We start from the raw sequence: 15,558 nt of genomic DNA, 5'->3' as shown, positions 1-15,558 counted from the left end.
CTCTCTCTCTCTCTCTCTCTCTCTCTCTCTCTCTCTCTCTCTCTCTCTCACACACATCAAATTTACTTTAAAATCAACACTTGCACATAAAGGTTTATTAGATTATGGGTCCATGAATGTGGTCAACACACGTCTCTCACTCGTTTCCTCTCGTTTAGTGTCCATCTTCGTCCCTAAAGCCGCTAACCGTGACTTCAGACGGCTGCTCCATAGGTCTGATAACGCCACTGGTTACTGATCGCTCCAATAACAGCTGCTTCCTCCGTAATAATGCAGACTTTAACTGGACAACATCTGCTAGTAAAGACAACAAGGTCAGCAACACCTGTAATCAGTTGTCCATGTTGAATTAACCTGGTAGTCGATCGGTAATCAATGTTGTTTTTTTGCGATCTTCCGGGTAAGGGTCACGTGATAGGGGCGTGACGAATCAAGGAAGGACACGCTGTGACTGCTAAGAACCAATCAAGTAGCGAACGTGGGTGTGGGCGTCATCGTTTGTAAACTTATGCGTTTTCGACCGTCCACATGAAGAGGCAACCCCGGAGTTTTCAAACGTATCCGTCCTCGGGAGCATTTTCAAACTCCTCCGTTTTCGGTGCTCGAAAATGCCGGCGTAGTGTGGACGCTCAGTGTAAACGTAGCAAAACATATGCGTCTTCAAATGGAAACAGAGTAGTGTGGACATGGCCTTACTAAGATTTTTCCAGATTGGTGGAGCACCATATCCACTGATAGAAGCCAGTCAAATCTAATAATGAGATTAACACTATCTAAGGCTATCATTATCGACATCCACATGAATATTAAAATAACCTTTTTCTGTTTTAAGGACTAAACTTGATAAAAACTCTGAGAATTCAGACCTGGCGACATGTTGGGTATTCTGAATCAGAATATTGCCTGTATATTTGTTTGCAGTGCCTATCTAACCATTCCGTCCCCTGAGATTACCTTGAACTTGGATTTAGTACCACTTCTGAGCACTGCTGAAATTTATTCACCTCCAAAGAGGAGAGTACAGTGGAAACAAAATTAGAATGTGTACATTGGCGACAGTTTAGGTAATGTGTAGTTCCAGTAGTGGAAATGGCCTGCTAGCTCTTGTCCAGTTAGAGGGTCTCTGAAAGCATTCAAGTAGCCATTGTTTTGATGAATTGACAACACATTCAAAATCAAAATGGTAGATTTCTTTTCAAAAAAATCTCAAGACTAAATTTGGAGACAAGATAACGTTTTTAGAACAGAACAGAGCAGCAGCGTACCTGGCTACGTGCAGACTGAAAGAGCAATAGTATCTTGAATGCTTGTATCTTTGAGGTACTTAAACTTTGCTGTGGATATTCATTGTTTCCAGAGGATGAATCTCCTCTGGTACCATCATCAAGCCTTAACTGATTTTAATAACCCCATGGTCTTTCCTCAGGTCAGATAGGAAGTTTAGGTTACCTCAGTTGGGGCCGATTTTAGCCAAGGACCTTTTTTATTATCCGTTAACACACTCGAAGATTAGCAGAATCTACAATATGTTGTCGATTCTGTGCAACCACATGTTGTGAGTGGAAATGAGTGTTGCTGCCTCCAAAGGTTTCAGACATTTATGTTTGCATGTTTTATCCATTTGCTCTTATTGCTGCAAAATCATGCAGGAATGTATTCTCAAACGTTTTCACAAATGTTTTCTCACAACTGTAAATCATAATGATATCTCAACAGCATCATTATAAACCTTGAAGAAGCTAAGGGGTGTAGACCGCTTCACAGTGTGGTGTTGGTCGTCGTGGCCTTTGTGCTGGAACTGTGTATTTGATTTTCTGTTTCACTTTCATTGCATCGTCCTGTTCTCACTAGATTTTGTTTGCAAACCATGAGATTCATTGTTTTACTTTTCAGAATGATCATCATTCAAAAATGTTTTTTTTGCCCCTAATCATCAATTGATTAACTATATGAATTAGCCATATAGATACTGTTGCCATATTCATTCCTGTTAAAGTCTGACTGGTGTCACCAGTGTCTGCGTAGTGTTGTGTTGTTGGTGTTTATCTTCTTTATTGTTTTCTTCTCATGTGGTTTTCTTTACATTTTTGAAGGTAATTATCTTTGTTTGGCAGTTTTATTTGCTGATTTAATTTCAACCTAAAGTATCTCCATATACAGTATATGAACAATGTTGTATGCAAATTGCCCCCAAACATCAAAATCAGCAAGAAGTCTTGACTGTGCCGGTGGCAGACCAGGTCTCCCCTCTGCAGGCAGGACAGCAATGCAGCTGTAAGCTGTAAGCAATGCCACAGGTGCCATGAAGAGCATTTTTCACTTTGGATGACTGTATTTCAAAACTTATCTCCTTTTCTTCCTCCACAAGCCTCCATAGTGACCGTCATTCGACTGGTCAATGATGCAGTCGACACAATCGAAAGTGAAGGTACCATGTCTTATCCCCTCTGTGTCTCTCCTCTCACTCTTTTGTCTCAGTCTGGTCATCAGAGGTGTCTGCAGTTACTGTAAAGCAAAAAACACAGACATACTGTATCTTTCAGTAGTAAGTGGACTCTTATGGGCACTGTACATATAAGTTAGCTCCCTATATTTATATTTATTTTCTCCTTTCTCACAGTCAGTGGTTAGTCAGTCCAACTCTCTTCCAGGTTAGCTCTTCTTCCATTATTTCTCCACAGCAGTGGCTGCTAACCATGTTTCACTGATGACCTCAGTAAGTGATTTCAATGACGAGCGCTTCCATTTTACTCCACTCCCTCAAGTGGAGTAAATCCTTGAGTGGAGTCTTTGGTTGGAATGAGAACTTGCAGAATGTAAGCTCCTCATGGCGGCTCATGGTTGGCCATCCGTGACACAGGTGGTTTCATTTATTGCTCTTTGTGAAAAGCTTTAACATTACAGTGGGCCTCTGTCAGTATGCTTTGTTACTTCAGCCTCTACCACTGTGCTGGAAAGTAAAAGTTGAACACTTGATGATTTGAACCATATTAAGTCCTCATACCAAAAACAACAAAGGTTGTTTATCAGTATGGGAGGCAAACCCTGGTGTCAGACACTTAGTAAGTCAACCATGCAGCCTCCTCACCAATTGGATGTTTTGACAGAAAGCTAAGAACATGTTAAATAGTGCACAGATGCAAACAAAGTAAATGGAAAGAGGCAAGTGCATCAAACAGACGCAGATTTGTTATAGAGAGACAAGAGAGAAAGGGACAAACTCCAGAGGAACTTAATAGAAGGAACTGGAGTTCCTAGTGGTGGCTGTGGAACACACAGGCAGTCTCTCCCCACACACACACACACACAGATACACAGTCTCTATGACAACTACAGCTCCCATGAGCTCAGAAGAGTTGTAGTTGTTGAACAGTAGCAATGTGGGTATAATGATGAAGTGCTTGTTCACACTTTTGCTTCTGAATTCCCAATCAGATTCTGATTCAGTTTTCATCTGTTTCTGAGAATCAAAGCAGAGAACTGGAAGGATATTTTAGGGGAAATGTGAGCTATGATTGAAAATGATAACAAAAGCAATTTAGAGACTCACCCAAATTCCCACAGCACCTCCAACCTAAATGATCTTTTATCCTGTAAAATTACATTTCGAGAAGCAGACCAATGCTAAAGGACTCTATGTTATGTTGTTCTTCCATCTGACAGTGTCAGTCATGGACCATGGTCAAACCTACAGCAGAGGTGAACTACCAGAGCCCCCCCTACCTACCCACTTCCATCTATCTTTTACTCTATCTCTATCTATCTGCAGCGAGTAGACAAAATAACAATCACACAATGAAAATAACTTTGTTAGTGGATTAACAGAACCTACATTTTAAAGACTGCTTAAAAATATGAGTCATATTAGCTGCATTTTTCAACTCTGTATGTGTTTGTTGTCGTTTTTTTGTCAAAACAGTTAGTATATGTTTCGGTGTTCAACACATTGTTTTAGCCTGCTGTCACCAGGGCCTAATGATGAAGATGCTGGTAGATCAGTCTATATACTGTATATATATTTGGTCCAGAACAAAATGTCTCAACCAAATTTCCATTAAGTTCCATTCCATTCAATTTTGTTGACCTGTTTTCTAGTGCCAGCATCAAGTCAAAATCTCCACTTTCACCGTTTGGTTTCATGACAGTAATATGTTGAGAAATGTAGTATTTCACCAGAAAAAGGCAGCGAAGAAAACAACCTGTAACTGGTAGACATGGATATAAACAGTACAGGTGTTTGTATTTGTTTAAAAATCGGCTTCATTTCATGAGGAAGAAATTCAACACATTTGTTAGACCTCAAGGATACACACAAGGCTTTGAGTTTGTTTACAGAAAACTCTGCAGGGCATGTTTGGGCCTAAAGCTACCACTCCTCCCATCCTTCTGCAGGAAAGCCAATCGCTCCTTAATATCACATTAGCTGCACCTGCAACTACTCCAAGCAAACAGAAACCAACATCCAAGTTCTACCTTGCCCCACCACCGGTAGCATCAAAACACCATCTACAACCAGATGGTCAACTATAGTCAAGCAGTGACCCCAGATAGTCTGCTTGAAAAATTAAATGTGGAATCAGCACTTTTCATCTCTTATCTAGACTATCCTGACTGAAATTATTTTGTCTACCCCCTGTATCTTTCTACTTCTCTGTCATTGATTAATTCCACTGCTCATCCCCCTCTCCGGGTCGGAGGTTTGTGTGCGTATGTGTGATTTCATGTGATTTCCCACCCCTCCCACAGCTTCTTTGCCACTCATTGTGTTGTGCTGAATTAGCAGCCCAGGGATGTCACTCTACCCCCTCCCCAACAACTGTTTGCCTGCAACTCTCATCTTACTGCATCCCACCATGTCACTTTGTTTGGATTTTTACTTCCAGCTCAGTGATGGTACTGTACCAGTTGTTGCGTGATGAAGTTTGCACAGCCTCAGTCTTACCCTGGTTTGTGTTCTGCTTTCATGCATGGATGTCTTTTGGTTTGATTTGTCATTGCTTCACTCACCATTTGCTCTTAAATGAACTTTGCCTTCAGTTCAATTAATCTGCAGAGTTGTTGGTACATTGTCCTTTTGGTTAGAGGAACCTTTGTGATGAGATACAGCATTTATGCTATGTCAGTAGATTGTTGGCTGCAGTGCTCAATGCTAACACCTTAGCAGACCCCAACTGAGTCCCATTGCAGACAAATAAGAAATGCAAGCTGGCTTTGCTTGGAGGAGACAACCAATGTTTTGTAATGTTAGAATGTAGGATCCCCAAACGACTTGCTTGTCTCTTCTTATGCTGCCTTCATCAACCTGCAAAGTCAGAAAATCATGTGATGCTCTGTATTTACTATTTCTTTTGCATTTTGGTGGACATCAGTAGATGCTTCGCAAAAGCGGGACCAATTAAATGTAAGTCATTTACACCACGCATAGTTGGCTGTTGTTTGCAGTCTGAACATGATGAGTTTTGCAGTCGCATATACTTATGATATAAAAATAGTAGTTCTATGGGCTATTTGATTGCAACTGCCTGATGGTTGATTTGACAGCACACATTAGTATTACAACCTAGTTTGTCTTCTTCCAAAATGAGCCATATGAGCATTTTCTGATCTGATTCCCCATGGTAGAATGACATGTCCAATAATTGTTAGTCAATGTTAGTCAAAAATGATTGATATGAGTGTCTTATCTACGACCGGTTGTAGTTTAGTGAAGTTGATCAGGCAGTAAAACGCTGTAGATAAAGTTAGGGTAAGATTGTGGTCTGCAGTCACCTATGTCACAATTAGACACCCAGATCTTCCACCACAGCCTCCTACCTCTAAGTTTTTCTGGCGCAATAACAATATCGCACTACTTCTGCTTTTGCTTCTGAGACTGACCAGTCATTATCTGCAATCGGTCACTTCTCAGGAAAACAAATGTTGAAATTAGAAAGAAAAACACAGCATGTGAGTATTGTGGTGATGGTAGTCTCGCTGCTGCAATGTGACACAGCTACTAAGCTGACTAAATATAAACTTTATCTTTGTATTCATACTACATGTTTAAGTATTTGCATGGAGTTTTTAAGTGGTACAGGGTGCATCGGAACCAACAATCCACTGATGATTTTTGGTATATTGACCAATAGGAACATGTACCAGGTATTTGAAGTATCCTGTCAACATCCAGAATCCAATGTTGCTGTGTTTCTTGAACCTGTCAACATGGCTTGAGTGCTGCAAGTCTTCATGAACCTCAGCATGCTGTGACCCCGACCCTCAAAGGCTCCTGTTGTGCATGACACATACCTTGTAAAGACCTAACATGTTTTTCGGAACAGGTTTGCCTTGTCATGTAACCTTCAACACCTGTGTATTGTTTGTATTCCTGGTGCATAATAAGGCTTCTCTGCTGCAAAGCTCTACATTGCGGAGACTACCTTGTTGTTGTCTTTTTCTACTGTCTAGATTGTTATTAACAATCCCCTTCTACTGTCCAGCATATCACTGGGACACATCTGACTGGATGCCGAGCACCAGGTTGTCAGATATTGAAGAGGTGCCAGGCTATGAGGCAGGTCCTGCCAGTGATGTAGCAGGCTCAGCTCCCCGCCTTGGAGGAAGCACCCGTGAACTGGAGTCAGACTACTACCTGGGAGGCTATGACATTGACAGCGACTACCCCCCTCCCCACGAAGAAGAGTTCTTGAGCCAAGACCAGCTGCCACCTCCGCTGCCCACAGTTGAGGACTATGCTGAGCCCTACACGCCACTGCCCACCAACCCACCAGTCTCCAAAGAAAGCACCCTGAGCTCTGGCAGCACCGGGTGTCAGCATGCCCGGCCACACTTCCACCCCAGCCAATACTTGCCTCCCCACCAGCTGCCCGTTGGAGAGGCCCCCCACGGGGACTTCAGCACTTCAATGAGTGGCATAAGCCCAGGAAATGGGGACACTGATGACTCTGTGTCTCTAAATATGCGACTGTCTGTTGGTGCATCATCAGCCTCGGACATGTCCGCGCCCTGCGGGCTGGATGACTCTGAAAATGGCAGCGACTTTGACAGTATGGACGAGCTTCGTCGAGGGGTGACTATCATCACTGACTCACAGCAGCAGACTGAGGTGTGATTGATTGACCAGTACAATACAGTATGGGATGTATAATTGATGAGAAGGAGCCAAACATCGAAACAGATGAAAGGAGATGCACAATTGGATGTTATTACAGGAAGAAATGCTTTGTCAGCAATGCTAGATACAGCAATGCATTGTTATAGTTTACAACCATAGACTTAGAACAGTATGTCCAGAAATGGGACTGTTGAGTTTTAGCATGATCGACAAACTCAGTGTGTTGTCCGTCCTCTCCGCTGTGCAGATCCATCAAAAGTATCCTTCCTGTTCATAAAGGGGTCATTTGTAATGTGAAAAGAATAGAATAGAGAATGTGAATGAGAGACTAATCCAAAAGAGATTGAAATGTACAGATGCAGTTGAGAGAATTTGAAGAAGGAGAAGTGAAAGGATTGTTTGGTTCCCTGCTCCTTCACAGAAGCCCATTGGACCAATTCTTTCTTATAATAAAAAAGGACATAAATCCCCATTTTCCCATTGTCCTCCTTGGATTTGTAAACTTTGTAATACTCCAAGCCTGTACAGACTTTGTAAAATAGTATGACCTTACTGGTGAATAAGTATTAAACAATGTTCTGGCCACATTTCAAAAAGCCATTTATTTGTTTTAATGTGGAATGTGCTTGCTCCTTTCCCAAAAATAAATCAAATCGCCCATCAAGCCATCATCTCGCTAGCCCAAAGTGTTCAATGTGACCTTCATGCTTCATGCTTGTGTGCGCAAGCCAAGAAAATGATTATCTTATATACAGATAAGGCACAGTACTTTTTTTTTCACAGTATATTTCATTTGTAACCCCCAAAATGTCTTGAGGTGGTCAGCCAACTCTATCAGAGCAAGATCAAATTTAAGTGGAAGTTTGATATAAATATGAAGATTGTCATCTTATCTCGTTACCAAATGTTATCAGCTGCTGTTAACAATAGTGGTTGACACATACATGTATATAGTGACCATTACTATTAAATGATTAAATCATTTTATCTGCCACTACAGAGTTGAAAACTTTTGGCAAAATAATTGACAAGCGCTAGCTTTCCACGTTTGATCTGGTTTACCGCCATTTCTTTGATCTGTTAAATGCGACATCATTATTTGGGAAAAAGCCATGCTGAGCAGACACATTTTAGCGGCACTGCATCCCGGTGTTTTCTGTTACTCTGTAGCATGTTCACCATGTCTGCAGACAGAAGTCAAACCCTTATCCAGGTCATGAATGGCTTAGTGAACATCTAGCCAACAGGGCAGACTGCTTCAGATAGTCACTGTATTGTACTATAATCTCCTCTTCTCTTTGTAACAGATGTATGTTTAAATCTCTGTACAGTGTACATAGCTAGATTTTGTAGATATGTAATTGCAATCCTGAACTTCCTTTGAGTTTTTCTGTTGGACTGTTTGACGTAAATGTGGACACTAAGACTTATGGAATATCAATTATCATTCCTCCTCTGCCACTGACTGATTGAATGCCATTTCTATTAATATAGACACATTTTACACTGTATTAAATCCAAACTTTACATCCCAGAATTTTCTTTTGTGAAAACATTTTTATGGTAATGAGGGAATCTTTTTGTACATTTCTTTCATCTGTTAATGTTTTGATGAATTTCTAATGTTCAAAGACATTAAGCAGTGTCGTTATGTCCCCTTTCTGCAGAAAGTGAGTGGGTTTTGTTTTACTGGGTTTTTTCCAATTCAGTGCAGAAAATAAAAAGGTTCTTATGCACCATGTCATTTGTCGTCAATTCTGAGAAGAATCCATCCTGACAGATCATCACAGCTGTTCGGCTGTTCATCATCACAGCTGTTCACTGGTTGTCATTTTGAATACCCTTGATGCAAAAATAGAAATGCTTCAGATGACTACGCTGGTGCCGCTACGGGAACTTCTATCAGAAAGGCGGTCGTAGTTCCTCTGACCGTTACTACGTCCTGGCTGGTTCTCGATGGAGAAGTAGCTGGGATGAGTAATGGAGATGAGTTTGGTGATGTATGGAAACTGGTTATTGTGAGAATAAACTGCTGGAGAATGCCAACAAGATCCTAAGTGTAAAGCTCTGACAGTTAAATAACATGGTCCCATTATAGACTGACTAAACATCTGTGAGACTAAAGCATACTGTAAAAGTTCACATTCTATGCAAAATGCACTTTTTAATGGCTTTTCATCATAAACGTGTCCCCGGTGTCTCTGGAGACCCCCAACGTATGAGAAAAGACCATCCACTCTCCTTTTTCTCCAAATCTCTGAATATATTTGTACCAAAGAACCAGTCAGGCTTGCTTCCTTGTCAGGATGTGAAGATCCATTGCATTCACTTTATTTTTTACTGAAAATGTCCCCACAACAAATGGAAAACTCTTTCTTAACAAGGACTAGCAGCCTACACCGCAGGATTGACTACAAAACTGAGTGTGACTCACAATGTCCCTTTCCATCAGTCTGATAAAAAAGGAAAACGTTTCATTGTTCACAATCTCACAGCAAAACACCTCTCACTATCCGAGCCTCGTGTAGTCATGGCACATCCCACGGCCAGAGAAGCCCAGCCATACACGTAAGCCCTTTCAGAGGGCCAGGTCATAACCAGGTCATAACCCACTCTCTTCAAGCTCTTTCTGTTCCAGAAATTAGACATCTCATACGGCGATTATTTTTCCCCAGACGTCACTAAAAATCCATGCACAAGCATCCCTTCATCCGAGCATCCTTTCCTCTTCTGTTGCTTCTACCTTTCCTGTCCCATCTCTTTCGGCCGCCTTTTCTCCTCCCACCTTGATATTGGATGCCACAGCTGCACATACTGCTTCAATGGCAGGGCTCCACGATGGAGTCATCTGCAAAAAATATTAGTTTCCTCCTGTTTCTACATTGAAAATGTCAGAAGGAGGAAGATAAGTAGTAAAAGTGCTGAAACTGAAATTAATTTACCCATTCACATGTAATTTTCACATCCCCAGGGAATTGATAACTGCTCTGGTTCCATTGAACTCAAACAGCAAAACATCCAGCTTCTCACAGACACAGCTTCAGCAGGTTCTCAGCCTTACACCTCTCTAGATCTCCGAAATGTAGTCACTCGCCATGGCAGCCATTCTGTGGGGGCACGAAATTCCAAGAAGACCATCACATTGTCTCGATATAATGCAGTTCATGGAGAGGCTCACTCTGGTTCATCATCTGAGCCTCCCACTTCTCAGGTTATTAAAACTCATTTTGTGACTCACTTTTGTTGGAGTTTGATTTATCATAATATCACCATCAACTATATTTGTTTAAATATGTCTAAATGTTTGAAAGTCACACATCAGTATATTGAGAACTAGTGTGACTATATTGTGGTCTCATTGCTGTTTTCACGCACTTCTATAGAGGGCTAGTTTAAATTTGTATCTTTTTATTAACCAGCATACCTATGTTTGCCTTAAGAAAGGATCAGAATCTCTTGTAGAAAAACAAGTGAGGGGTCGTAGCAGGTGCATAGTGAGACTGGCGTTCCCACTACACAGGCTGGTAATGGAAAAGACAAGCGAGCGTGCTGATCTTCACCACCGCCCTGGGAAACCTGCTGGTCATCGTGTCCGTGCTTAGGAACCGTAAACTACGAAACGCAGGTAAGAATGTGAAAGCTATTGTTATAAGCACGGTTTACTCGCGTGTGTGCGTGTGTGTTTGTAAACAAGAGACGGAGAAACAGACAGACAGACAGAAGATCATGGAGCTCAGATCTGAGGAGAAATGACATCTGGAACTGAGCTGGGCTTCATTGTTTTTGACCACAATTCGCGACAACTGAAAGAAGCGGTGAAGGTGTGACTCTTGGGTGAAGCCACTACCTGACATCACAAGTAGTGCTTCCAATAGAATTGTCTCCACATGTGAATGAGCAGAGAATGAATGAATTAGTATGGATCCTATAGAAATGAATGAGTCCTGCTGCTGTTTTACTGAATGACTCTGTTCCTGGAGTCTGCCTCTTTCATCAGTCTCCCCAAACTTGTCAGTCACATGGATCCATTTCCATTCCATCCAGTGTTTGTAGGTTCAGTGGAGCAAAGCTTTCAGCAGTCCTTAGAAGGTTCCACCTAAATTGTGTGTTCTTCATTGTGCCATGAAGAACAGGTTAATACAGCATGTTCACTGCAACTGTGGACAAGGCCGAAGAATCTATTTGTGTTGCTGCTTTCGTCTTAGGTTAGGGTATGGATCAACATTACATATAAAGCCCTTTTAAATGATAGTTAAAACATTAGCCTGACCTACTTCCTATCCACTTATCCTTTAAAGTGTGTCTCTCAGAACTCTATTTTTATTTGTGGGAATAACTGTGAACATGTTTGTAGTTGACCTTGAGAGTTCCTTCCTGTTAGCTGAGTAGTGTTATGCTGATTGTGGTCGGGGACTGTAAAAATCCAATGATTATACTTAACTCAACATCTGTTCAGCTTTTGGAGCCTTCAGCGGTTGTTCTTCTGCAGTTTTCTCTTTTGCCGTGGAGACAACTTGTTATCAGTTGAAAGCTCTGTAACAGTAGTGCTAGTAAGGGGCCCTTGACTTTTTTGGTGAAACAGCCTTTCAAGCAGCACTAGAGGTATGTGGTACCAGTATGTGGTCAGATCACTCTCCAACATAAGGGTTCACAGTTTGCGTTCACATTATAATAAATTATAATAATTCACAAATATACTTCTGATGCACACAAAAAAACTTTGCTTCGCATTTGTATGAACAGTCTTGTTATTTTTTCAATGGGAGAAATAATGACTTTGTTTTACATTATGTAATGTTTATGTTTGCTAGACTAAGGTTTTTTAGAAATGCAGAGAGTGTGGCCATGGAGGTCAAAAGAATGAATTAGCAAATATTTACACTTTCAACAATCTTAATTGTAGCGTCCAAACCTTTAGTAGAGTGTAAACCTTAAGTTGACGCGTGTTTCTGGTCCTATGCACATAGCTCACACCGACACCGCTCGTAGGTGAAACACGTGTTTTATTGATCCGATTTCTCTCGTACAAGTTAGTGAAACAACTTCCTTTCTTCCTAAAAGTACGCCGATTACCTCGACACACTTTAAAGATCCACAGGTTAATCCACACATTGTTCCACAACATAATCCACATAGCACGTTCCATATAACACGGTCGGAAAACTGTGCGGCTCCATTCTGCTCCAGATATTACCAACAAACATAACTAACTGTCGCAAAGTGTCCTTAAAGTGACAGCAGTCTGTCACTTACCTGTATTTCTTACCATAACAAATGACAACTTCCTTGTAACATTCAAAGTACAAACAGATGTGATTAGAGTTAAACATGTAAATTGAATTTAGCTCTTACATTGATTGTTTTTCATGTTTGTTTCTTTAACAGAATAGAAATTCTTATATTTCATTCATTTATCTTTACCATGCATTTGATCTTTCTTTAGGTGTGAGCAACACCTACTATAGGCTTTCTATTGCCTCTGGTATCTGGAGCACAGAGCTTGTAGAGTCTTTATAATAAGTTTGACTTTAATCTGTGCCTGATTCAGTAGAGTAGAGCAGTTGTATCATTTATATGCATTGAAAGGTCCATTCTTACTCCACTTACACTCTGCATAGTTCAGCCAAACAGTCAAACTGCTGTTTGTTGGCTACCGTTTCACCGTTTCTTGATGGGATTAGTTGTACAGTTGGAAATGGAATAATGTAATTTGTTCTGTTCTGAATAAGTTAACTGTTGAAATGTGTTTACATTGTTTCATGCATAAATGGGTGTAGCGCTTTTATTTTGACACCCGTAATGAAGCAGGAAGTGAGAAGCAGGAAGTAGGAAATTGAGAGCTGTAAACTACAGGGAGCATGGTTGCAGCTGTGTGGTGTCCCATGTTTAATCCACAGTAATCCTTCATCTGAATTCCTCAGAAAGCAATGGCTGTAAGTGTTTTATGTTCTTCATGTGTTGACTGAGTAAGAATGGTGACTTTTGTTAAGTAATGGTGACTTTTGTTAAGTACATGTGACTAGGATAAGGCTGTTTATATTTATCAGTTATTCATATTGCATTCAATTAAGATGTTTTGTATTTTCTTTTCTAGTTTCACTCCGATTCAACGTTGTCAACCTGATTTAAGATGTACGAAATCAATAAAGGAGCAAGCAAGCTCGCATTCCTGGCTCTTGAAAAGGAGTTTGGCTGGCTGTTTATCTATGTTAACACTTAGGAAGTAAAACACATAGAGAGAACAGTACATAATTGTTACTGGGACTCTCCTGCCTATATCTGCCATGCTTACTCAGCAAAAATCCATTTCTTTGATGAACTGCAAAATAGTCAGTACAAACCCCATGTAGAATTAGTTCCATGTGAATTGACATCCTTGAGATTAGTCGGCATAATTCTGCAGGGCCTATTCAGATTCACAAACCATGTCATTGTGGATGCTTGAATTGAGCTTGAAAAAGGCTCAACTGAATCAACCAGACTCTCAAGTGTGACCCAGTTGTGAGTTTGGTCCTGCGGTCCTGCTGCATTGATATTATTCACTGTCAGCTGCAGGAGGAATGTGTGATGCATGAACCATTCTTTATGTGATGACAACACATAAATGCCAAAGGACGCTTATAGAAGTGTTATATCTTATATCAAGTTGCATTATGGGAAAAGTAGGATCCATTGTTTATAGAGCTTTTTACCATACCAGGAAATATAAGTCTGTTGACTTGGACTCTGTTATTTCATTTAAACCATTCTTTTAATGAAATGGTTTCTTTTGAGTGCTCTCTTTATTAAAGTGAGATATACAATTGTAAAAAGTACACCTTTAAACCCTGAAGGGATTGTTTGTGAGCTAATGCACACAGATACACCCCCAAGGAGCAAGGTTATATTATTAGTTCCTTTACCTAAACTGATGCAGTCATTTGAACAGTATGGTAAACTATCAGGGTACAAGATTAACGTGGGCAAAACCCAGTTACTCTCATATAACTATATAGCCCACCAAGAGAAATTGAAAATAAATATCCTTTGCATGGCAAACAACATCCTTCAAATATCTGGGCATCAATATTACAAAAGATCTTAACAAAACTTGCAGACTGTAACTCTGATCCACTAATAACAAAAATTAAGGAAGACATAGCAAGATGGAGCATAATTCCTTTCCTAAGTTTCACGGCAAGGATTGAATCCATTAAAATGAATATACCGCCCAGAGTACTTTATCTATTTCAAAATCTACCAATAGAGATTAACCAAAACCAATTTAATGAATGGGACAAGATGTTATCTAGATATATTTGGACAGGTAAAAGACCCAGGGTCCGTCTCAAAACCTTACAACCACCAGAACCACCAGAGCAGGGAGGATGGGGCCTACCTTCTCTTAGAGATTACTATTTACTATTTATAGCAGCACAGATGAGAGCGGTAATATGCTGGTGCAACCCATCTTATAAGGCTCAATGGAAAAACATTGAAGAGAAAATAACTTCCACCCCCATTTTTGAAGAATGCTAGCTGATAATCTAGAAGGCCACATAAATACTACTTTATTGGTTTTCCATACTTCATGGGTGAAGTATGGAAAACCATTATAAGAGAACACAAACTAGAGGGAGATATGGTAACACTTAAATGGTGTGCATATGATTCTGACTTCACACCAAATAAATGTGATGCTAGATTTAGGGATTGGACAGCTACAGGAATAACAGCCATATGCAACATAATGAAAGGAGGCAGACTGCTAAGTTTTGAAACTCTTAAAGTTTCACTATGTGATCAGGCCCAGACTCACTAGAAAAACAGGAATTCTATCGATACTTGCAGATCGCATTATGTGAATACGAAGACGAAAAACATGACTAAGAGTACACACCTGATAGAACTGTTTAGAAAAGCTTATAACTCAGATATAGGCAGTAAAATCATCTCATGTAAATATAAATGTCTGTTGAACTTTAAAACACATTCAACCTCCTATATTAAAACTCAATGGGAGCAGGAGGGAGGAATAACTATATCTGAGGAAGAATGGACAGTAATATGGAAAACTCAATGGAAGTGGACCAGCTCGCAGGCATGCAGAGAGTTTGGGTGGAAACGTGATCAGGTATTTTATTACACCCTCTCAGAAATGCCACTATGATAGTAACCCTCCTGTTTGCTGGAGAGGATGTGCAAACCATCACCATATGTTCTGGGATTGCCCTGTTATCACAGACTATTGGAGAGGGACACACACGGCCCTACAAAACATTTTTGAAGGTGAAATACCTCTAGAAAGTAAGACCATGTATCTTGGATATTTACCTGAAACACCGTCAAAAAGAGACAAATATTTAATAAATGTACTTCTGGTGGCCAGCAAAAAGACTCTTACCAGGAAATGGTCGTCACAAGAGAGTCCCACTCTGAACACATGGATGGACATTACAATGGAC

General features: G+C 40.5%; 1 protein-coding gene across 3 annotated transcripts in view; it reads left to right on the top strand.

The window, feature by feature from the left end:
- The window catches only part of LOC116400405 (protocadherin Fat 3-like), a 10,014-nt gene extending 1,161 nt beyond the window's left edge, over positions 1–8,853 (top strand). Inside the window, exons 2-4 of one of the 3 annotated variants that reach the window (XM_031878216.1) lie at positions 2,369–2,428; positions 3,664–3,699; positions 6,480–8,853. In XM_031878216.1, the coding sequence (XP_031734076.1) occupies positions 2,369–2,428; positions 3,664–3,699; positions 6,480–7,111 (728 nt within the window). In that variant the 3' untranslated portion in view covers positions 7,112–8,853. The remainder of the gene's footprint in view (positions 1–2,368; positions 2,429–3,663; positions 3,700–6,479) is intronic. The other 2 variants (XM_031878217.1, XM_031878218.1) reach the window with 2 other exon arrangements.
- The last annotated feature ends 6,705 nt before the right edge of the window (positions 8,854–15,558 follow it).

Source organism: Anarrhichthys ocellatus, unplaced genomic scaffold (genome assembly GCF_004355925.1).
Source record: "Anarrhichthys ocellatus isolate YVR2014 unplaced genomic scaffold, GSC_Weel_1.0 scaffold167, whole genome shotgun sequence".
Classification (NCBI taxonomy): Eukaryota; Metazoa; Chordata; class Actinopteri; order Perciformes; family Anarhichadidae; genus Anarrhichthys; species Anarrhichthys ocellatus.
The sequence above is the reverse complement of the archived record's forward strand: the minus strand, read 5'-3'. Positions and strand labels throughout refer to the sequence as shown.